General features: G+C 37.5%; 1 protein-coding gene across 2 annotated transcripts in view; it reads right to left on the reverse strand.

The window, feature by feature from the left end:
• per2 (period circadian clock 2) overlaps positions 1–21857 on the reverse strand; it is a 42706-nt gene extending 20849 nt beyond the window's left edge. For both annotated transcript variants that reach the window (XM_028794385.2, XM_051923539.1), the window contains exons 1-4: positions 21684–21857; positions 7461–7901; positions 3218–3316; positions 98–252 (exon numbers count right to left, since the gene is read on the reverse strand). In XM_028794385.2, the coding sequence (XP_028650218.1) occupies positions 98–252; positions 3218–3316; positions 7461–7813 (607 nt within the window). In that variant the 5' untranslated portion in view covers positions 7814–7901; positions 21684–21857. The remainder of the gene's footprint in view (positions 1–97; positions 253–3217; positions 3317–7460; positions 7902–21683) is intronic.
• Positions 21858–25283: the final 3426 nt, after the last annotated feature.

A 25283-nucleotide genomic window follows, 5' to 3' on the forward strand; every position in this document is an offset into this window, starting at 1 on the left:
TTTTCGTATTAAGTATGTATGCATTTATAATAACTCAATCTGCTACACTAAACACAACATAGAGAAGTCTGACCTAATACAAAAAACAAAATCACACCTTTGACTTGCTTTACACAACGCAGTGCATACTTCAGGCTGCTCAGAGTACTGGATTTGCCTTTGGTTCGCTTTTCAGGAGGGAGATGCATTTTTAGTTCTTTGAGAGTTTTCATCAGTTCCTTCTGAGTTTTCGCTTTTGCGGATTGTTCACTACTGCAAAGCAAAATGGAAAACATTCATTGTTCAGTTACGCTTTCTGTAAATCATTTATACAAGTTACCCAGACATCTGCCCAATGTCTCTTATAATTTGATTACATTTTTCTTTAAATATAACCACTTAAGATTAGAACTTATTCAGATATTTACTGATTTTTTTTTAAAACTGAAATCTCAACTGGACTAGTGTTATACTAAAATCAGCATTCAATCAAACTTTCTGATAAATGAAATGCCAGAATTCTTGGTCTTTACATTGTGATGGATGGCCGGCTTCATATTCCGGCCCTCACCCCCAGGCCGCCAGGAGGAGCTCTTCCGACAGCATGGACGGACCCCGAATTCCAGCAGGGTCTCATGGACTATGTAGTTTTTATGCACAGCCCTGCTGGATACCTTGGGGACCACCGGGAGTCACTGTAGGGAGGCTCATCGACTCGTATGTGCCCTATAACCTGGAAGTACGTCCTGGTCACGTGAACAGGAGAGATGACGCACTTCCAGGTTGAAGAAAAGGACTTCTACCCTGACCCGGAAGTAATAAGGACTTGTGGACTATTGGGCAGGAACACCTCCGGGTCAGGGAGTATAAAAGGACTCTGGGAAAGCCCAGACACTGAGCTGAGCTGGGAGGTAGGGTGGCGAAGTGTCTGGGAGAGGAGGATTTGTGATTATTGTAGTATTGATTAGTATATGAGTAGTGTGGAGTGGAGGGTGCTTTGTGCACGTAATTATTTCAAAATAAAAGAATCTTGGACTTTTACCTGGTGTTTGGAGTGGTACCTGAGGGTTCAAGAGGTGGATCGGAACCTCAACTGCTACAACATACAAGACTGAAGCCATTTTGCTTTAGTGAAGTTCTAATTTTCACAATTACATAAAATGTCTACAGGACACAAGTTGTCCACTTTTCTTTCCCCTGTCTTTGTTCACCAGTAGTGTTTTGCTTAACTCTAGAAAAATCTGAGAAGAATCAAGGTTAAAATGCTTTGAAAAGTTATCAGAAATAACTTAAGAGTCACAGCTGCTCTTTGGAAGCTGGTTGGTAGGAAGTGGGAGCGCAGCATACCACCTCTGACCTGCATCGGTAAGGCCAGCCTGTTAACAAAGGAAGGCAAAAATACAGGATGTGGCTCTTACACCCAACAACACCACACCTGTACAGACAAGGGAATATCCATTTCCGGTGGTTTTTACATATGGCACCACTTGAATAAAACAGTCACATCTGCCCAGTCATAGACAGGCTGGCCATAAATACTGTTGGGCCACAAAGACAAAGTTTTTGTTAAGCTGACAGACTGGGTTAAATTTCTCTTACACAACCCTAATGGCAGCTTTGCTCAAGTTTTTCTTTTAAATTACCACTGGCTTAAGACAGCTGCACAATGTGTTCTAAACTGATTGGTGACTTAAAGTCATCAGCAGCTGAAAGGGAACCAAATATGTGATTTTACACTCTGCATCACAAAACATATTGAAATATTAAAATGTTTATGTCTATGGTACATAAAAAGCCATTTTTAAATAATGACTCCCCGGAAGCACATGGAGAAGTACATGTCACTGCAGGTATGTGGCGAAAGATTTTGTGATCCAACACGATGACCTCAGAGTATTCTGGATACTGCAGTTTTCCTTGTATATCCCAAAATTATTCAAGATAGATTAACTGGCAACTCTGAATTGGTCCTGTGTGAATCACAGTTTTAGCGGGCACTGCAAGGGACTGGATCTTGATCCAGAATCGGCAGTTCCTTGTGTCACATGCTGTCAGGATATATTCTAGCCTCCAGTGACTGTAAAGAATATTAAACATCTGATAATGTTATATTATGATCATTGTACATATTTTGAAATTTTTAATAATTTGCCATAATTGAGACAATGCTAGAATTTATGGAGTGTAATGCAGATACAGACAATTAATAATGATTTCATTACATTTACAGAGAACTTTTCTAGCCTACTTAAAGTGCTTTACATAGATAGAGGGGAATCACTTCAACCACAAACAATGAGCAGCATCCACATAGATGATTCAATGGCATCCATTCTTGTGCTAGTATGAGGGTAAGAGCGATAATTAGCCAATAAGGGGACCAAAATGACTAGACCGTGGTGGCAATTTAGCCAGGACACTGGGAACCACCATACCCTTTCTGAAAGATGCCCAGGGACCTTCAATGACCACAAAGAGTTAGGTCTTCAGTTTTACATCTCATCCGAAACATGGTGCCAATGTTTACAGCACAGTGTCCTCACCAACACCTCTTCCAGCAGGAACCCAAACATTTTTTCCTAGATGGGCCCAACCAGTACTTGGAAGGGAGACCAAATATGCTTAGCTTCAGGTGGATAACCTACTTTGAAGTGTAGGTGGTAAGGCCATAGGATACAATGATGATGAGCAGATAGTTTAAACTCAATGGTGTTGTCTCTCAGACCTGTCATTAATAACATCTACCAATATATGTATCATACACTTTACATTATGAATACCATTACTCCAATAGTCAGTACAACAAAGAAAGAAAGTATTCCCTCATCACTTCTGTATGATGCTAAAATTTCCTTATATTGTGGTGTCTTTCTCAGGTCAGACAGAGAAGACTTGTACCATTTACAGATGAGGACTGCCCTCTGGTGGCTACTGCATCAGATTAGCTAATGATGCTTTTCCTACCCTACCTTAATTCTTATTTCTTCAGCTTCGTTTTTTTTCTTTTGGCCAGACACACTAGGCAGATGCTTGGACTGATAAAGGTGCATATATATTAATAAATGTAGAATTTAAATGAAAAAGGTGCACCAAAGCTTGTCATAAATATTCAACTTCAGTACTTCAACAAAACTATTATATTTTGACTTTTAAGCACATGGGAGTATTCAGGATAGTGGGAAAACATTTGCTGCTCAAACATTTAATTAAAAGGTGAATAAACACAAGGAAGACTGACCTGCACCCACTTGTGGAAGGATTATCTGGTTCTGAGCTTGCACTGAGCAAACTGAAAGCATTGGAGCTGCTAGGCGGAGATGAGCTCTGGGAATTAGAGCTACACAAGACAAAAGAGAAAAACAGAACAGCAAAATTTAGTCTATTAGTTAGTCATGAAAGAAAAAAAAATAAAACAAGATCAAATATCTCTTCAATGTTGGAGCTGGACAAACATTACAGATATACAATTCAATTATTGAGGAATTTTATGAAGAATGACATAATGGAATGAAAGGTTTTTAAAATAATACTTCTGCTTGTATGCATCACATTTCACTTTTAAACCAATTTAATTTAATCATGACTCTCAATATTCAAATACATTTTGTTAACATAACCACCTCACAAAAAAGAAACTGAAAAGAAAACAACTTTCTACACATTTTCGATAAAAGCTGGTGGAAATCTTTTTCCAACAACACTTAAAAATTGCTATTTAAAATTCACGATTCAACAAATAAAAGAATATAGGAGTCATGCTGCAATGTGAATGACTAAAAGGCAAAAGATAAAGATGACTATTCTTGCAACTCTAAACATTTGACACCAGCCTAACGTCTCAAATGAAGCTGACCCAATTCCACTGAGATAATAATCATGAGATTTTCAAGACATGCTAAATGTGCATACTTAAAGATAGAATGGGAGGGTAACGAATTCCAAGGACATATAGCTCCTTGTTGACTATGTACCCAGTTTTGCTTTTCCTGTATAGCACTAGAATATAGTCACAGATTTTAAATGCTACATTGTTTCACTTTAAATAGAATGCTGCCGTTTAAATGGTTTTGTATTATCCACTTTAATGAAAGGATAAGTGACAGTGTTTCTGTGTGTTAATCTAGTTGCTGTGTCTCGGTCATTCCAAATTATGACAATACATTTTATTACTACATGGGTTTGTGATGCACTCTCTGTTGGAAAGACAAATTCAATGCATTTTATTACTTTATGCATTACAAAATATATTCCAATAGAAGATGCACTGCAAATGTTAGCGGTGAGGTCTACGTTGATTAGTTAGATTTCAACCGGTTTTAGATGCGTAGCTAGCATGATCATAAAACCACATGCTGCTTGGGCTTTGACAACTACTCATTATGATTTTCCCAGAATAAAAGTAAGTAAGAAAGAAGGCAAGATACCAACGCAAAGTGCAAGTGGCATACTTAAGGGCTCAGTAACTTCACAAGACTATTTTCAAGACACTAATTCAACCCTAAAAGCTTTCAGTCTTATTAATGGATAACTTTGTCTCTTTGGGTGGTACTCAGTATTCATGTGGGATTTTCAAGGTTTACTATTAAACAGCCATGTGTGCAACACAATGGGCTACTAGAAATAATTTTGGTATTTAAATTTGATGGATTTCATCAAATTAGTGAGAAAAGGCACACACCAAAAAAAAACAAAAAACACATTCACATTTGTTACAGACTTGGATTAGGTGTGCAATGAGGATTGTGGATAATTTTCCAATAAAAATAGTTAGATTTATGAGACTTCATGGTTGCTCTTGTAAAACTGAAACTGTACCAAGTGCAGCAATGTGTGGATTACGTGGGAATTTATCGTTAAACATGTTTCTATTATTCTTCCCTAGGAATTTAGTTTACAGTGCTGATTACTGCTATCTAAATAATGAGAGTTTTGAATGAGTCATTAACTGTGGATTAAGCCTGTGGAAACCCCAGAACTGAACTGTAAACTGCCTATGGTTTTCTAGGTCATAGCCTGGATTTTCAACCATCCTCTTTCTATAACCAATGTATTCACTAGACAATTGTGCAAAGCCTGAGCCATGGAAGTGAGGTAGGTAGTCAAACCAGAATGGTGTGGCAGTTTTTTTTTATACCTAAAACAGTACTGTTGCCAAGGGCACTCTCATTTTCACCTATTTACTTTTTACCTCTATCCTCTCTTCCTTCTGTGAGAGAAGTGCTTGATCCTTTCTTTTTTGAGCTCTGTGTTCTTAACATTCCTTCAGGAGGTAACTCTAAAACCCTATCCAAGAAGACCTCCAGGGCAAAGGCAACACCATAAATGTTACAATGGCACCAAACCAGAGCTCCCTTCAGTATTCCCATGTGCAGTCCAGGATTCTTAAAGAAATACATGTTAAAGGCAGATCACAAATTGTCAGTTCCCTACCTACATTTTCTTAACAATGTAAGTTCTAATGTCCCAATCGATTGCTAGGTCATCTACTATATAGCAGCAAGAAGGAGTTGTCCCTGTTGGTTTTCTGCATCAGTGAGATGCACAGCAATTGAGAGTCATCCACTGTGTTCAGTATGGATTATTGACTGCTCTTGTATTGCCTGCCAGTACTCAGTTTTATTTTAGGTGTTCCTAACCAATGTTAGTTCAAGTTGCCTAGGGCGGGTTCAATGTGCAACTCCCCAAGGCAACATCAGTTCATGCCCATATCTCACCTGTTCACCTTTGTCAATTTTGTTAATAAACTACAATTCTGGTAGATATTACACAATTATTTGTCTGAAGTATTTTAAAACATGTTAAATGTTTACGTGACTGCCAAGTGGGCAATGAACAATTTTCCTAGAGATTTTCAGCATATCACAACTAAGACAGCAAACAGCCTTGAATGAAAAAACTAACAGTTAAAATAATAACAGAGCGTGCACCCTACCAAATAGAACCCAGCTCTGTGACAGTCTCTGTGCAACAAGTGGAATATTTTGCAAGTGCCTACTACACAAATTGCTACGGCATTTTACAACAAATTCAGCTTTAATTCTATACCCTCTAGGTTCCATGTTTCCATGTTACACGGACTAAAGAAACCTTTTCTTATTCAAGTTACTCGATTGTTACAAAGAGGAAAGTCCCTTTTTCTGCTTCATCCCAGCTTTAAAACCCAAATCTAAAAACATCCATAATGGCAAAAAAAAAAAAAAAAATCTCTACTCTGCAAGTGATTTGTTTAAATCGGACCTTAAGTTAATGAATACTGTGTGATATTGTCATGTATTGGGTTGCACTGGATTATGGCATTGAAAGAGAAAAAAATTTTTTTTTTTTTTTAAAAAGGTATGGGACCATCATTCTGGGATTCTCAGTATCAGAAGTAAACATGCGAGTTTTCTTCTTAATCACACATTTCCCTTGACACTCGCTATTCCAGTTATAGAAAAACTTCCTTTTCATATACTTCAGGAAATGAAAGTACACATTTCAATGCAATCAAAACTTGGCAGGTAAACTTAATGCTTCAATGTGATCAGGACTTCATGGGGGACCACAACACCCACTTATTGCTTCCACACTATCGAGACTTCACAGCTTCAAGAGGGAATCGGAATGTAGTGCTCCGAGTAATTGTGCAGTGCATCAGGGAGGCAGGAGTAAGATGGGTAGTTTTCGAGTTCTTTCTTATTTGCGTCAGAACCATTTTGGTACTGGTACTAAGATCTGAGAGCTGGTATCAAAACTGAAGTAAAAATTTTCATACTGATCCAACACTAGTTCTCAATATTGTATATAAACTGTCAAAATACAAGATGCAAAACACATTTTGGCAGAGATCACAATGGCTTAAGAATAAGAAAAAAATGAAGGTATTTCCAGACTGGAAAAAGCCTTAGCTAGAACACAGAACCACTTAAGTTTTACAGCAATGACACTACATCACTGAATTCCAACTAGTATTGATTCACTGCAAGTGACCCTCAAGTGTTTTGCTAAAAAAAATTACTTGTAATTTTCAGAATCTGAATGATATAAAAATAAGAGGTTATTTTTCAATACGATTTCCTCTGTTATGATGCAAAAACAAAGATACCAGTTTTCTCAAGTAAACACTTGTATGTCCACCTTTTATTGGTAAACTTTTTGCTGTGGCCTCTATGCCTTGAATGATAAACTGCCAATTTCTACCGTTTGTAATGACAAGTAATTTAGGTAATGTGCATAACAATGATGAGAAGATGACTTTAAACATTTTGTGAGCAGGATAAGGCAGCAGGGAAGGTTAATATTTCTACGCTACACTATTAGAATCTGTTTTCCTCCAGCATACCGAAGGGAGGCTGATTAGTGTAACTGATGGTTCTAAATTGGCTTAATGTGAGAAGATGTGGGCATGTGTGTGTGTATGAGCTCTATTTCCCCACAGTCCTATATTGCAAAAGAAGGGCTTACAAGGTGGATGGACGAATAGAGCACATGATTTACTTTACCTTTTGTTGCTTTCAGAAGATTCTAGCAGTGCTGAGTCTTTTCCAATTCCTTGAGAACTTTCTGAAGATTCATTCCCATTGGAATCATGGCCATTGGAATCATTAGCACTTGATCCACTACTTTTCATTTCCACATCTTCATGAAGAGACTGTTGCTCAACTGTTGGCAAAGTCCTCTGCTCCTGATGGTTATAGCTGTTATCAGGATTAAGGGCCCGCTCTGGGGGGCCCCTCAAAGATTCAGGAAAGCTGTTCATTCTAGAGTTACCATCACCTAAAACTAGGCTCTCTTCTTGTGTCTGCTCCTCCACTATGGAGAAAGCATATCTGTTACAGTCAGAAGCTTCAGACATCAGGGATCAGGGATCAAAACAAATGGTGACAGGTTGTCAAACAAACCAATCTCAGCATTCTTTAAAAAGGTATATTGGTGGTAGACATCTGTAAAAGACAGAAAATATATTTTTTTTAAATGGAGGGAAATAATACTTAAGGTTTTTCACATTATAAAAGTGTAGCACATACATATTGAATACATAATGAAATCAATTCTGCAAAGTCAATGCGAGCACTACAGTCAAAGGAAACAACAGCTTTACAGACCAGGTCTCTCAGCATGTTCAGTGTAACTTCATTCTCATTCTTTATGTGAATATACCACTGGGTAAAATGTCAATGTACACTTCATTGAAAATATAAGAAATTGTCTTGTCGGTGGCTGTGCTAACGGGCCTTATGTGCTTACACTACAGCACACTTCACATACAGCAGTGATAACTACTTCTGTAGGATATGTTTACAGTGAGCTACAACAATGTCAGGGCCCCAAAAGACTGAATAAGCATCATATAGCAGCCACAGAAATTGATGAACATCTGAAACAAAAAGCAAGAGGTAGATAATATGCATTCACAGCCAGTGCACAGATGACTTGCTCATCAAAACCTTAGTGTAAGGAATCTGTTGCTTGCTGTCATGGTCATGGGCCATAACCTGAAGAATTCTACCGGAGAACTCTAGTGATGATGGTGCGATGATGGATAAAAAATATGTGGTTTAGGAATACAGAGGGTTGGTGGTGTTCACCAAGTACTAACAATAAAGCAATAGTAGTTGTTTCACCAACATCAGTGCTACCAAGTCAATGTGGCACAGAGAGAAGCAAACATAGAAACCAAGTGCATTTTGTAATTTGTTAAAAACTTCCTTTACTAAAAGAGGCCACCAAAAATAGTGGATGCCCAAAAAGGCAAGTTTAATTAAACAGAGATCAACTTACAAGCTAATGAACCTGTGTGTGGAGTAGAACAGTACAGTATTTGTGGAAAAATGTAATGGCCATCAGACCCTCCAAGATGCTGTTGCTTTAAGTTGTGCTTACATGTAATGTGTTGAGCTTGTGACAACTGCACCACCAGTACTTCTAGAAGTAGAAGGAATCCCAAAGAGGGGTAGCCAAGTTAACATGGCCCTAGGAGATGTACAGTCCAGATATTTGTCTAAGCAAGGAGGACAATCTGGTTGATGCATGAATAGATCATCAATCTCATGCTCTGTATAATCAGTGCATGTGTTTCATTGTGAAGGGTACAATAATAAACTGAAATTAAATTCTACGAACAAACAATATCTTGACAGAAGCAATCTTTAATGAACACAATGGATTGTTAGAACACTAACTGCAGCTGGCTTCATGCTACATTTGACTAAAGTAACCTGGTGGATGACATTACAGGATATTCTTATGATGTCTCTAAAAAAAGAGCAATAAGGAGAATGATTCAACATTAATCTCAAAGTCAGTGCTGTAAACTCTTAAAGAGATGACTTTTAATGATTATTGTCTTGATGAAAAGCCATAGCTCTTATTTGTGGTGTCATACCATATTAACTCTATTGCACAGCGCTGAAAAACAACACTGTGGAAAAACAGAAAAACCCAAACTGCACTCTAAAGCTAAGCTATAAATATACACTTTTAAAATTAAATTCTCAGCAGCAACAGACCACCAAAAATAAACAAATCCAATAAAGAAAACCTTTGGAGAGCAATCCTATTAATGCAATTGGGGTTAGTAACACATGCTATAACAGAGAAAAGTGGATTAAGTAGCACTGATCACTACAGTGCTAAATAAAGTAGCAAGATTACTAATGCAAGTGATTTGTTCTAAATGAGTAAACACCAGATTAAGCTTGGAGTCTTTTTCTGGACATTAAGTGTGCTAAATTCATTGGACTTAAATTCACTAGACATTTGCCTTTAAAGAGAAGAAAACTAGTCAGTCAACTACACTCCATGAAAAGTCTGTTCTATAAAAGGTAAGGCTTAAAAGCACACACCACCAGGTCAGAGACCTTTTTGTTAAATTTTTCTCTTCTTGAAATTCCGGTCATAAACACATAATGGTCATAAGCAAATGGCACATTATCATTGACTATACACTTGCAATTCTCTCTCCCTGTGGCATCATATATGTTTCATTCTTCCATGCTACAGATCTTAATCCCTTGCTATGATTTACATTTATTTTCTATTACAACTGTCTAGTTGCTTCCATAATTCTTTTAGTCTTCTGTGCTACTAAATGAATCTTTTCCACAGGAACCTGATCACGTCAGTCTATAAGTCAACAGGACCCTGATGCACTGGGATCATGTTTTGAGAGTTTAAAGTGTTTAAAATTGGCATGGAAGATGGGTCATTGCCTCTCATTTTTTTCTCCTAACAGAAACAGAACAGGTGACAATGCACCTGTAGACATCTGAATCTGCACGATTTTATCCACCTTTGTAGAATAACTTCATGGAAATAACTATGTATCAAAGGCAAAGCTATAATCAATAAAAAGCATCTGCACATTGATTTATTTTGACTATATATTTCACATTTTTTGCACAATGCTTAATGTTGCAATGGTTTTCTGTACTCTATGTATGCCCCATATATAATCCCATCTTGCTTATTTCCCTTTTTACATTTTTAAATAATAATAATGTTAATGTACGGGTTACATAATCAATTAACCTTTGGACTGGATCTGGTAATTTTTACATGAATATGAACATTCTTGGCATTTTGAATATACCATATAATATGTATTAAAAAAACATGTTTGGAGCACCACTGAGAATAAACTTGCTTCCTCTGCTGCCAGGGTTCTATCTACCTCCCAGTCATCTCAGAGAAGGATAATGTAGCTATTAAAAGATACGTCTACATACAGTAGATGGCTGTACTAGTTGCTTTTGCCATGCCACTAATCTGAAGGAATGCATACTTTTACCAGTTAATTCTAAAGCCTGTGTGCCACAGCAGCTTCTTACACAGCAACTTATTTTCTTCCAGCTATTATGGCAACAGTTTCATAGCAACATAACGTAATACTAAATGTTCTTGGGACTTTGCCAGAAAGTGAATTCATTAGCAGGGTGTGCCGGTTTCCTGCGTCATCAGGCCTCTGTTAAATAACCAACACTGCTCTGTTTGTCTGATACACTACCCACCACATAGGATTGAACCACAACACTTGAAAGAATCTTGGGTTTATAATATGTTGTGCAACAGAGTTCATACTTTATAAAGTATATGGCAAAATCCCAAATCAGAAGCTAAATTAGCAGAGTTTACTTGTCATTTATAAACATGGAAAGAAGAAATCATCAAAACAACATAAAGCCAACAGTCTACAAATAAAACCTCTACAGAACTACAATAAATCCTAGGTCAAGTCATGCAGAGATAATAGGCCCTCAGTTACTTATGGTATCTGCTGGGTAGTGCAGAAAACTTTTGTTACTTTTCTCAAATATTAAACATGCCCATGCCCATTAAACATGCTCCTCCAAATCTGCTGAGGATATAATGAGGTGTTCTCTTCAGCATGTCCAGGCATTTGGATGTGGTAGGAGGCTCATTGTCAAGCATCTGGTGGTCATGGCCTTTACACACTGGGCCAAGCCAAGAATGGCCTCAAAAAGCAACATGCCTCCAAGTGGACCTAGCACCTGCAAAACAGAGCCATAAAAGGTCTAGTACATTGTGGTTCAGGAAGCAATTGAAGGGATATGTCTTAGAGCCTTTAACATCGGATGCCAAAGCTGACTCTAGAAATGCAGAATGGTGCACTCAAATCAGAACTGTAAATGATATCAAACTGGCACTGCAGTGTAATGTGCATAGACACTACTACAGTCCCACTACCTTATAAAGTATAATGAAACTGAGTAATCAACGATAAAAGTCATTCCAACTGTATTCGGAGACAAAGCATTTGCACTGTGTGTGTCACATAATCTCCTCTATGTAAATACATTCCTTTTTGACAACTATTTGGGTCAATGCCATACTGCTTAACTGAACTGAACTGTAGCCTGGGCTAACCCTCTTCTAATCTAGACACATACAGTATATTTACAATTCAGATACTAATAGCCTAGGCCATAAAAAGGCAGCTCAAAAACTAGTAAGAAGGAGGCAGAGAGGGCGATTTAAGGCATTCTGAAACATTAAAGACTTTTTTCCCCAACTGCAGTGAATCTGGCAATGTTTCCTTAACTTTAATGCATATTGGATGTTCACCATGTAGCCTTTCAAAATTTAACAAATGTATGAACAGCACAAGCGCTACAATAGATCAACATTCTATCCAGGGATGGTCCTTCTTTATGTCAAAGGAGAGGCTCAAGTGTACCTGTGACAGTGAATTAAATTAAAGGGATTTGAAAGTGGTATGTCATGTACATTAAGAAAATGCAAGCATAAAACAGGAATAAAAGGCAAACAATTAACATCCTACATTTTCCTGAATTATTTTTATTATAAAGCACCAGATTAGCCTAAAAAATAATTTAGTCAAATGTTAGAAAAACTTCATAACATCCCATTAACGGACAGAAAACAAAACATTCTTGGTGTTCTAAATTGGCTCTGCATGTGTATACTCCATGATGGACTGGTGCCCTGTCCAGGGCTGGTTCCTGCTTTGCGCCTAATACGTGATTTAATAATGTTATGTCAAATCATTATTAATATTTATTTAAAATTTTTCTATGGAAGATTTTCCTAATTTCTGCATAAGATGCAGAGTCAGAAACATAAAGCTGCTATGGAATAAAATGCAGAGTGCCAGTCTTCATGTCACTGCAGCTGGAAAAAAACATGATGTCAAGTACAAAGGGGACAACACTGCATTCCCTGCTCCAGTAAAAACAGTTCCAGGCAGACTGCTACTGGACAGTTACAGAATAAGAAAAAGTCAACTAATCTCTGACCTTCAATAAGCACTCTATAGTAAATCTGAAACATGTGTGCCCCACTCTCTTTGTCTCCTCCTTTTCTTAACTTGTTAAAAAATGGTTTCCAATACAATGAGGGACATCATTCCTGCTCCTTATAGGAGAAGAAAAAAAAGATGTTACTTATTTTGAGCTGCTGCACAAATTACCAGGGGCAAAATGATTCATCAGCTATGTGTGTCTCGGGTCTGTCTAGCATTCGACATTATCGGTGATCTACTTCAAACCAAGGCCTTCTAAAACTGCCAAACCTCGTTATGATTGCAAAGAACTCCAATGTTCCTTTTTAATGCAATCAAAGCACACGCACTTCCTGCAATAAGGTACAGCATATCTCTTTGTAAACATTAACAGAATTATTGTGTTCTTTATTGCCTGCTACTTCAGCAAAAATATATCTGAAATGGTTTATAATGGCTCTAGCTTCAAAAACCTAAATTAGCAAATATCTATTTTATATATGGAAAGATAAACCAACTCCAATATGAGAATAATTTAGTTATTGGATGAACAAAAATATTGTGCTAAGCTACCATGTATGGCATTTGTTACTCTCATGATTCTCTTTCTATTCAAGGTTCAGAAGTCTGAACAGTTGTCTGCCCAAATGGTGCCTGTGTTGCAGATTCTCTTTACACTTAAGTAGTGCACATAGTCATGCACAACTTAGCATTGCCAATTATACACTTCATTAGGATCAAAACTTCTACTCTCATTCTGAAACCTTGATCATTGCATGCTTCTGGAAACCAACATCAAAATCAAATTCATATTTATAATTTGTAAATAGTCTGGTCTCAGAGTTTTAAAACAATCTTGAGAATAAGCACATGTCTTGGGGGGAAAAACAAGAAATACCTCAAAATAGCTCACCTTTAAGAAGAAAAAACACAAAATTAAGTGTGAAACCTGTGTCAAGGCTTTAAACATACAGTAGTTGTGGACACCTGTAGATCCCAAGTGTCACAATAATACTAATAATGCTCACCACATCTATAACAGGGTCACTGCAATAATCAGGGGCCTCATGTATAACGCAGTAGAACTCACACTATAACATGGCGTAAGCACAAAAGCGGGAATGTGTGTACGCACAGAAAAATCCAGATGCATAAATCTGTGCGTTCGCCAATTTCCAAGTTTTTCCGCTACATAAATCCCGATCAGCGTGAAAAGTAACGCACGTGCCGGCTGTCCCACCCCAACTCCTCCCAGAATTGCGCCTCTTTAAATATGCAAATCAATATAAATAGCCCTTAAGCTCAGGTTTCTGTGAAAAGACAATGGGAAAAGCACAGGGGAAAATAGAAGAATTTCTGCGAATACCAAGTGGAGGCAAGGAAAAACTTACTATTCCTTGGTTTAAACAGTGATATAATCAACAAAAGGAAGTTGATCGAGTGACATATAGTGTCGGAGAAACTCAAAAGCTCACAGTGCCCAAAATAAAAAAAGAAGTTCTCATATATCAAAGTCGCCATGAAAAGGTGAGTCGTAGCCCACTAAGTGTCATATGAAAGCTTATTAGGGTACAGAAAAAAAAATAGGCATACAGTGGGGAAAAAAGCTCTAAATGTCAACTTTAATCTCGGAATTTCCACTTTAATAATGTCGTTTATTTTGTCATTAAAGTAGAACATCATAAACTTCATCTTGAAATCGTTTAATTTACTAGTTTCTCAAATCCCATCGTAACTAAAGTAGCACGTTAAATGCTTTGTTTTGTATTTGATCTTCTATGTGCTCTATGTGTGTGAATCACTACAAGCTTCCGGGCTTTCTCTTCCTCCGAAGGGACACAGAATCCATTACAATCGTAATATTACAGCTTTCTGAATAATTAAAATACTGAGATGTATACGTGATATCTTTTTCATGATGATAAGAATGAAAGCATGTTATTAAACATTGGAACATAGTGGCGCAGTGATTGTTCATGTCTCACGCAAGATGCTTGCTGCGCCATGCACGACCTTCGATGGAATTATTTATTGCAGCAGTACTGTCTCTTTCAAACATACTAATCTCCAATTCCTGTCCTTACTTTTCTTTCTCCAAATACCCAATCGCCACACAATCAGCTCTGTAATAGATGTTAAGCCATCTGTAAGCTTAGAATGACGATTCTTCAAAACGTTTAAGGAACACTGAAATATCTTCGTAGTACGTGTTTAATTATTCTATCCATCTATCCTTCCAGTGTCGCGCCAGCCCAACATGAATACAGTGCGGGGCAGGAACAATCCGTGAACTAGCTAGCGCTGCGGCACCTTTGTACAAGAGTGGAGCACTTGATTCAATGTACCAGAAAAAATGTCACCACAGTATTCTAGAGCTTCTTTAAAAGACAGCCAGTGGGGATATAAATGTATTCTCAAGTTAAGGGCAGTCAACCCATTTCAAGACTTGAAACTGCTGCAATTTAGGTTCTTCTGTGTTTCTCCTTTTTAGCTTTTAGAATAACAATAAAACATTTATTAATGAGCTAGGGTCTAAAATAGAAATGGAGCAACTGCCTCCTCACTCAAGTTAATTATTGTCATTTGATAAGTAAACTTACTGATATTTCATAGAGGCCAGGCATAAATATAAATTGCTTTAATGGAAAGGAAAGCTTTAAAGCAAAACAATTAATTGGCAACTCAAAATTGGCCCAGCATGAATGAATGTGGATGAGTGCAGTAATGTAATAACTGATGTCCTCTCCAGAGTTGGTTTCTTATAGGAAAAGATCCAGCTGGATCTCTAGGTTAGAAAATGGATGGATGGAACGAACATAAAGAACTAGTAGGAAAAAAACACATTTAGCAACATCATCAGCACTTACAGCGATACTCAACAGGCAAGTGTAGTTTACCATGCCAAGATGGTACACAAGAAAAACACAGTAGCACTAAACTCTGCTTTTGAAAATAAATGCACATACATCTAATTTGTTAAATTTAAAATCTACATTAAAAAATCATTGCAAATGCTGTAATTTTTTCAATCTATGAGTATTGTGTGGTTATAAAAAAAAACAACCTGAAATGTTCTAAGACCTCAGATGAACTGTCTTTTAAAGAATTTTCCTTATTCTGCCTAGGAGGAGAGATAACCATGATTTACCACTAAGTATTACATCCAGTATAATCGTCGGCCTAATGTACACATACAATTCTCTGTGCAGTGTGGACCGACAATGCAGACACCAGCCTTGGATGGGGGTTGCAAACTTAGTTTGCAAATGTCTGTTTTCATTCTCTCGTTTGTTTTATGCAATTAAAACAAATTTCACTGTAATTTTATTTCCATTACTTCACTCACTTGCACTACTCTGTATCACATATTCCACCATATTGTCTCTATTTGTATGACCATGGTCATATTGCTTATTGTTACCATGTCTGCTTCCAGCCACGGGAATAGAAGTCGACATATGACATGATCGTTCACTTCCTATTTAAGATGGTGGCACATATCCAACAGTATCCAAAGCATTTAGAATCTTCTAAAAACAAACACATCTTTGTTAGTATTAGTATTACATATTGAAGGTTCCTTCAATAACAGTTAAGACATCAAATCTATTCTTACAATTATTGTTTATGTTCTCTTTCAGCCTTAGACTTTCACTTGCTTAAATGACAATATATTTTGGCCCTTTTTGAACACTCTATACAGATCTTCTGGCCAAGCTCCTTCTTCAAATTGTCCTTTAGGACAATTCAGCTTGCTACTTGGCTATGATAATGGGACTCCAAAACATGTGTAGAGAGCACTAAAGTAAACTGACCACTGGTCCACTACTCCAAAGTGCATATCTTAGATATGTTGGAGGACATACAGTAGACAGGCATTCTTTATAAGTGCCACATGTAGACACTTTAATAAATTCTATTAATGTAGCAGGTGTCAAAGACATTACGGATTCAAATCATAGAAGAGGTTTACATTACTAATTGGCATATTATATTGAATGATAGCTACAGAATAGTGAAACAGAAGAATGAACAAGGACACTGATGAAACAATTTATACTAGTTATTACACAATGTTTCACAGTAAATAACTTTCCCTTGGTACAGATAATTACAGGTCACGTGGTAACAGGAATATTTAATGCAGCTGAATGACATATGTTAAGAATGATAATGAATTTCATTTCAATTCAACTTTTTATTATAAAGTGCACTTCCACCATTAGGCTGGCACAATATACTTAAAACATAATTACATGCTACATCAACACAAAAAACAACTCAAATACATCATGCATTATGTACAAAGAAATATGTCCACAGATTTTTTTTCTTCCTTCTTCATAATGTGAATACTCAATCGGGTAAGGTATAGCTAATCGTGGTATCACACTTTTAACCCTAAACCTCTCCAGACTGCTCAGGTGCATTTGTCTGCATTATCAGCAACTGACCAACCATTATCAAGAAAAATAAGAACTGAGACTGAGCAAAGTTCATGGTTTAGCCTTTTGCACAAATCAGGCAAAAGACTGTCATGCAGCTCAATCTATGCTGTTTCAGACTGATAATCAAATAAAATACAGAACAACCTTTAGCATACGTCAGCTGGATGACCTCCATTTAACATACCACCAACACCAAACTCTCTTAAACTAAATACCGATTAATATAAAATTTAGACATAGCAAATGAACTTGAATGTAGAAGTGTTTTTGGGCTGAAAGGCTCAGTCATATAAAAACATTTCCTTATTTTATGAGTAGGCCACTTCAACAACAGAAATAGCTGCCACTCTTCCAATCAAATAGTCTGGTCCTTGTGAGTCAAGCCTCACATGTGACAACAAACATTGTTACTGTTCCAAAATTGTGCTTTACACGGCTCTGTACAGGTCAGCAAAAAAATCACATTTGTTGTGTATGTCATAATGCAACAGAGAGAAATGTAACTGGAAGAGTAGAATACAACCAGACAGACATGTAAGATACTGTATGTGTACTGATAAAGTGAATGTATCCATGTGTTATCTTCATCATCTATTTCTTTCTGCCCTTCCTGGTTACACTCATACTTGCAATACACACTGAGATAACTTAATCAGGCTTCCCTTTCCTCAATAACTTTCTCCAAATCTTCCAGAGGGTCAGTTAGACTCTCCAAGGAAAATCACAAGAAACAGTCCTCCAGTTTGGAAGGAGGCAAGTTGGGGAAAAAAAATTATATACCACAAATATCTTATGCAAAACATGACACATAGCAATAAGAAAAATAAATTACCTTTCTGGATGATATGGTGGAACCCTGTTTAGTTACTCCATGACCGTACATTAAAATCCTGAGGTGAGACAATGCTGTAATGAATTTTGAATGTCAATTACATATTGCCCTTTGTGTGAGTGAATGTTGGAATGGATGCCTCACCCAGGGTTAACTTGTGTCTTGTGTAGAACTTTATTAACATTGCCTCAAATGGTGGGCTTTTTCAGCATCATCAGACCAATCTTATTGGAATCTGTAATAACTTTTCACACTAAGGATTCTGCAGTACAATAACCCTAAATTAATAAACTTACATTCACTAAAATCTCTTTAGAAGACTAACAAGATGATTGCAAAAGTGAAAATGCATAGCTTTTGTATATTATGATTGAATTGCATAACATTCCAGCTGAGTGCAGGAGGAAAGCAAAGACACTTTTTGTCCAGCATTCCTCACTGATGATGCAATAAAAGAAAAAAGGAACCGCTGAATGAGTGGCCTAGAGAACTTGTACCCACTTCTACTCTTTCACCCTCAGCTCCTGCTCTTGGTCATACCAGCATTTTAACAAGGCCAATATTATTCATATACACACATACATGTATACACACACACACATCTATACATACATACATACATATATATTTACATACACACGCAGTGCCCTCCACTATTATTGGCATCCCTTGTAAATATTAGAAAGAAGGGTTTAAAAAAAAAAAAAAAATCAGTTTGCTGAAGAATTGTCATCTTGCACTGAAAAAATTAGAAACATTTGACTTTTAATTGCAACAAGTTAATTTGAAGAAAAACAAAGCTCACGTCAAGAAATAAATATTTCTCTGTGTAAGACAGACTATTTGAAAAAACTTAGCAAAGCATTGTTTACCGAACTGTTTGAAATTTCAAATCTTTGTACAGCACCCATCCATCCATCATCCAACCCGCTATATCTTAACACAGGGTCACGGGGATCTGCTGGAGCCAATCCCAGCCAACGCAAGGCAGGAACAAACCCCGGCAGGATACCAGCCCACCGCAGGGCGCACACACACACACACACACCCCAAGCACACACTAGGGACAATTTAGTATCGCCAATACACCTAACCTGCATGTCTCTGGATTGTGGGAGGAAATTCAGAGCACCTGGAGGAAACCCATGCAGACACGAGGAGAAGATGCAAATTCCACACGGAGGACCCGGGAAGCGAACCCAGGTCTCCTTACCGCGAGGCAACATCGCTACCACTGCGCCTTGTACAGCACCATCTATTTGAAATATCTGAGTGAAAACTGAACTGCTTTGGCAGATTTCCTTGAGGGATATGGGTAAAAAATGTCAACAGAATTAGTCCACTGGGAGGACAGTTGTTTCATGTAAACAGATGGATAGATAGACAGACAGACATGACAACAATAATATGTGCTTTTGCCCTTTATGCAAATGCACCTGATAAATGAACAGAACAAGCTGCCCCAAAGAGTGACTGGAAATTTTTAATACAGGTGGAATCACTCTCTTACCTGAAATTAAATATTCTAATAAGGTATAACACAATACACAAAACAAGCACTCCGGGTAATTCACAGCTAACAACTGGGTTAATTTATATGAATCATAACATTTTTAGTATCTGCCAACTGACACTGTTTCCTCATCACTGCTGCGTTTATGTCTGGTGAGGAGTGAGATTCATTATGCTAAGTCTTTAACACTTTTCATTTGATGATGGAAAGCTGCTTGCATTGCACGGAGTGCAAGAAAAGTCATAACACAGCAATTATCCAAATGACAAACTGCAAGAAATGATATACTCAGTTCAAAATAAGTAGGTATAATTTTTCCTTCTTGCACCTTTAAAAATGACATAATATGTCATAACGAGCAGTGTAGTAACTTTCACGTGTCACTTGCTAATGCACAAATTAACTAATCTAGTTTACTACCAGTAAAACCATTTGCATTTTAACTATTATCTGTCATAAGAAAGTATTATTATACGCTTGCACACTCTTTTCTAACAAAAGAAAAATGTGGAGATTCTAAAGAGTGCACCTGCTCAAAGATAAAACAATAAAAGTATTTTGTCTATTAGTGCTATGATAAGCAGCTAACACTAGGGGCGGGCGTATCAGAAATAGTCTACTGTGTCAGTGAGCACAGAGCTTCTGGAGCAGGAGGCTGCAATCTAGTCCACAGGAGCTAAGCCAGTTAGTGAGGCAGCACGCAATGCTTGGCATATAGACCTAATTAACTAAGCAGGACTATACTATCCCCATTATTTTGGTCAGGATGGTAAAAGAAGAAATGGGCAACATTAAATGTGAACGAAGCAATTAAAAATTCTTAGACTCCGTTTTTTTTTTTAAAATAAATATGTAACACCTGCAAGTTTCAAATGATGCTTAATTAATAACAAAAACCATTTTAAATTATTTTGCAAAAAGACAACATTGGCTTTTTCAACAAAATTGTACAGAATTAAAATTGTACAGTACCGGCAAGGAAAGCTTATCTGGTGCGCAGAACCCCATTAATCATGTACTATTTATTGTAAGAGTTTTCAGAATAGCATCACAATACGTGAACTTTAACAAAAATATTGACCGATCAAGGATCGGTATTAGTGCAAAACAATCCGTAAATCCGTAATGTTAGTCCCATTGATTGTAACCGAACATTTGCGCCAATTGAAACCGTCCTAGTGTAAACCAATGCATCTTACATGCTTGGGGTCATCGAACATTAGTCTTTCATACAAAACAAATAAAAAATGAATTGATCCTTAAGCGCGTCCGTACTGGAAGCGGTGTGTACCACTGACCAAAGGTAGCGGAAGGTTCAGTATTTCCTTCATTACGGTAATAGTAACAGGTCACTAGAAGCCTCTCAACGATAGTGCGTTTCTGTTTAGAATTATTGATGTCTACTTACAACTTGTTTGTTACGATCAGTTCCTTTCTTTCTTGCTATTGATAATATATAATTTTCTCATATAAAATTGATTAAAGACAGTCGAAAGCACAGTGAATTGTCAAGATTAATTAATGCGGTTTAATCCAAAAGACAAAAAGACGACAAAGGATCGTTTCATTTTGACACATCACTCACACCCTAGATAACGAAACTCGACAAGCAAGCATGTACGATTAAAACATTTGATGTGATTTTCATTACCGGTGGGCGAAAGTTAGTGTGTTTATAACAATTTCGTCATTCCTGAAATGAGCCCAACACGGTACTCGACGACTATTTTAAAATTCCAGCAATGAGTAATCTGAAAAAGCGACAAAAACAAAACGTACATAAAATCAGAATCTCAATATGTGCAAGGAAATTTGTATTTCTGTTAACTTTTAACACAAAGTATATATACCTTCCTTTAAACATTCGGTTGTGGAATATGCCGCAGCTGTATATAACACGTCTACCCATCTTTGGGGCAGTTATGTAACCGGCTTTTTACAAAAACTCAGAAAACAACTTACTAGCTCAATGACCGAATATAAAATTTACAATTTCTAAAAGAGCAATCTAAAACACTTATACTTCGTCTGTCGTAATGGACAATAACAATTGTTTTCGTCAAAGAAAGCACACAAAACGTCGCACTTCACCGGCATGCCTTTTGTCGGTCGGTTATACAATCCAGAAGCCGGTAGCATCTGACAAAATATGCTCAAAATGACAGTACTTACTTTTCTTGTTGAGAAATATGCTTGTAGTTTCTTCCCAGGTTCAAAATACAAACAACTTTGTCCACTGACAATTACTTAAACAGCTTTATAGAAATCCAAGTAAACTGAATTCGCCACAAGCCTCACAGTTAGCCCATTCCTGATGCGGTCCACCCTCAATGTCTCTACACTCGCTGAAAATCCTCTTGCCGTAAGCGTGACCCCATTCTGGACGCCACCCTCATAATCGCTCTCTATTGGTCAGAAAATTCCCCTGTCGCTTTGCTTTGGTGACGTTAATGAGAGAGCCCAGAAACAATTGGTCGGTTCTCCTATCACTCATTTTACATAAGGCTCACATGGAGAACCATGTTTGCAGGCGCCGTGCTGACAATGTGGGCGCTGTTGTAACACTTAATTTGTGAATGAAAAGGCAACGGAGGGGTTTAGGCTGACGTCTGTTATCTAATACGTAAAATGATCTGAAATGATTTTTAAAGAAATTTTGCTGTTTTAAAAAGCGACAACTCCTAATTTCGAAACACGAGTTTTTCATGCAGAATTTTTATTACTTATCACAACCCAGGTACTGAGTAACGCAACGCAAATACACAGTTCAGCTGTCATAGTAAATTGCATTTTATTTAAAAAAGTTATGACTGAATTACCAACGATTTAATTTCACATTGAGACTAGTATTATTACTAGTCTAGCACTCGTTCTCCAACTTTGATGTAGAAGTTCACTCTGCTTTTTAATTCCGAAAACTCCTTGCATGCGGATCATGTTACATCAGTGTTGTTATTTTTTATATAATTTGCCAGGGTTGATTCGAATGAACACGTAACAGTAGTGCCTGAGATCTACGCTAAATGAGTTATACAACTGCGCTCTGCTAAGGCATGCTTACGTATACATACCCTGAGGATTTTGGTCTGATCTAAATGAATATGCAACCGCACGAGTGGACACGTATAGCTAATTATATAACTGGGGTTGCGTATTTTCATGTGCCAAACAAATCGCTTATATTTCTCAGGTCGTTAGCTATTTTCATTGCCAACATTTGGGAGATTCCACTGCCTGTACAGGGGTTACAAAAATACGGACTTATTACTGATGGTATCAATCGTACATTCAATCATTTAACCACTCTGCCTTTCCTTGATTTTGCAGCAAGGTCCGTCCCCAGGTCCGCTACAAAACTGCTACAAGCCCGAAGAAGCTGTACTGTAGCCTGTAGTGCCGAGATTAATAAAGTCCAGTAGTATACCGTTTATTTTTTATGAGAAAGCACATATAGTTCTTGTAAGTGATAACATATTACTTCACATTCCTTGACTCTGGCATAGGGTAGTCCACGAGAAACAAGTTATTACATTGTACAAAGTTGTCCTACAGGTATGTAAAATTTAATATTGAAATTGGTGATATGTTTAGGGGTTTACGCTGGGATCTTCGCTCTCTGAAATGTATTTACCTAATCAAGTAAATAGGTTAGATATGATAATTACATAAATTACTTGATTAGACACATATTTTACAACATATTTTTTAAAGCAGGAACACAAGAGTACAAAAGAAATCTCATTAAAAGTAAATTTTTAATAGAAATACTGTATTTGAAATTATCTCTACAAAGATATGAAACAAAGATGTACCTTTAGATCTCAATTGGACTTACCTTTGACACCATGAGTGTGATGTAGGTTGAGCTAAATTATCGATAATTATTAAAGCCTTTCTTAATGTAATTAAGTGCAAAAACCAAAATCACTTGGGCAAATAAAAAAAACAATAAAAAGGAATGGGAGGGCCTGAAATCTGTTCTTCATTTGCCAATAACTCTCTAGGGTGTATGAATATTATTTGGTTGGTAAGCGTAACACTCTTGGCTGTTTAAGCTACATCCATCCATTATGGAGCCCATTTAGTACAATGCAGGGTCACAGGTTGCCAGACTCTATATTTGTTAAATAATAATCTGGTTGATTTAACAAAAGTCTAAAATTTGGATTTGATTAAAAAGAGAGCACATGAGCATTTTGATTTGATCCTCCACTCTTTACATTACATTATTATAACATGTTACACAGTGAACAATCCTCTTTCGATCATTTGAAAGGAACAAGATTGTGATTTTATGCAAGGAACCTGGCATAAGTAATTACAGGATATGGAACTCCCTCAATCAGTTACAGAAAGGTGGTGTACAGAGGATTAACATTTTTCATTGTGGGAGAGGATCCTCTTTCGGTTGTTTGCTACCAAATTGGGCATGTTTTTTATGTGTTGGTTGGGGGTTTGGGTTGGTGGCCCTACTAAACACATTTCCCAGCCATGTATTGAATGATACACATGCCAAAGGGCGAAGGAGAACCCTCCTAACAACATTCTTGATCTACATCAACCAATACAGTGGGGATAGCCCCTCTAGCTGCACAAGGTCCTCTACCTCATACTCCTGATTTGCTATATAGCCTCCACCTTCAATTTTGGAAACTGCACACAATGTTTAGGCAAGAGCAGTTGAATGATGAATCCCTAAGCCATGCTTATAATGTAGTTGCCACCACTGATGCCCATTGTACAGGTATGCAGGATTCTATGTCACCAGGAATTGACAACGAAAAGTGACTTATTATACAAATATATCTTTCCACCTTTCCACTGGATGATTATCTCACTCAGTATCCCAAAGTCATCCTATTGACAGAGGGCAATAGTAAAACCATCACGTCTGATCTTGTAGGGGTGTCCACTTGCTTAAGGATCCGTAAAAAATCCTCACAGATGAAGGGACCCTGCTTATGTCTGACAAGTTTAGGGAAACTGCTGAACACGTACAGATGAAACACTTAAAAACCTCCATGTACCACTCACAAACAGATGTTATGTTGGAACAACGTAATCAGACCCTAAACAAATGCTCCAAAAGGTGGTCCAGGAGAATGGCTGGGACTGAAATGAACTGCTGCTTCTCGTCCTTTTTGCATACTGGGAGGTGCCATGGGCATCAAATGGCTTTTCAGTCTTCAAACTTTTCCTCCGCAGACAGTCACATGGCATACTCGATACAGTGTGGGAAGACTGGGAATCTGAACAGACCTGACTTTCCATCATCTCTGAGTATGTTGCTCAACTACACGAGGTGCTTCAAAAGGTATGGCTACTTATGGGTGAGTACGTAATTAGAGAGCAACAGGCGCAGGCTTGCGCCTATGATAGATCTACCACAGTGCAAGAATTCCAGCTTGAAAATCATGTTATGGTGCTTATCCCCATGTCCCACTTCAAACTCCTCGCAGGAACCCTTTAAGGAAAAGGAAAAGAAAGGGCCGGTGGACTGTCTAATCAAGCAACCAAATAGGTGCCCTCCCAGTGGGTTTCTCTCATGTTAACCTGCTCAAGCTTTGGAGAGATAGAAAGCCGACCTCTGCTGACAGCGGGTCCTCACCATCTTTGCTGGCCCAGCAGCTGTAGTTAAATTTTTAGACACTTTAGCCCTTCCCCAAAAAACAAGAGTTGGAGGTGGCCATGTGAAAAGGAGGATTTTATTGATCTCATACAACATCATAACAGAACCTGGTGTCATTGCCCTGGAACACTTCTTCTGCCACC

Source organism: Erpetoichthys calabaricus, chromosome 2 (assembly GCF_900747795.2).
Source record: "Erpetoichthys calabaricus chromosome 2, fErpCal1.3, whole genome shotgun sequence".
Lineage (NCBI taxonomy): Eukaryota > Metazoa > Chordata > Cladistia > Polypteriformes > Polypteridae > Erpetoichthys > Erpetoichthys calabaricus.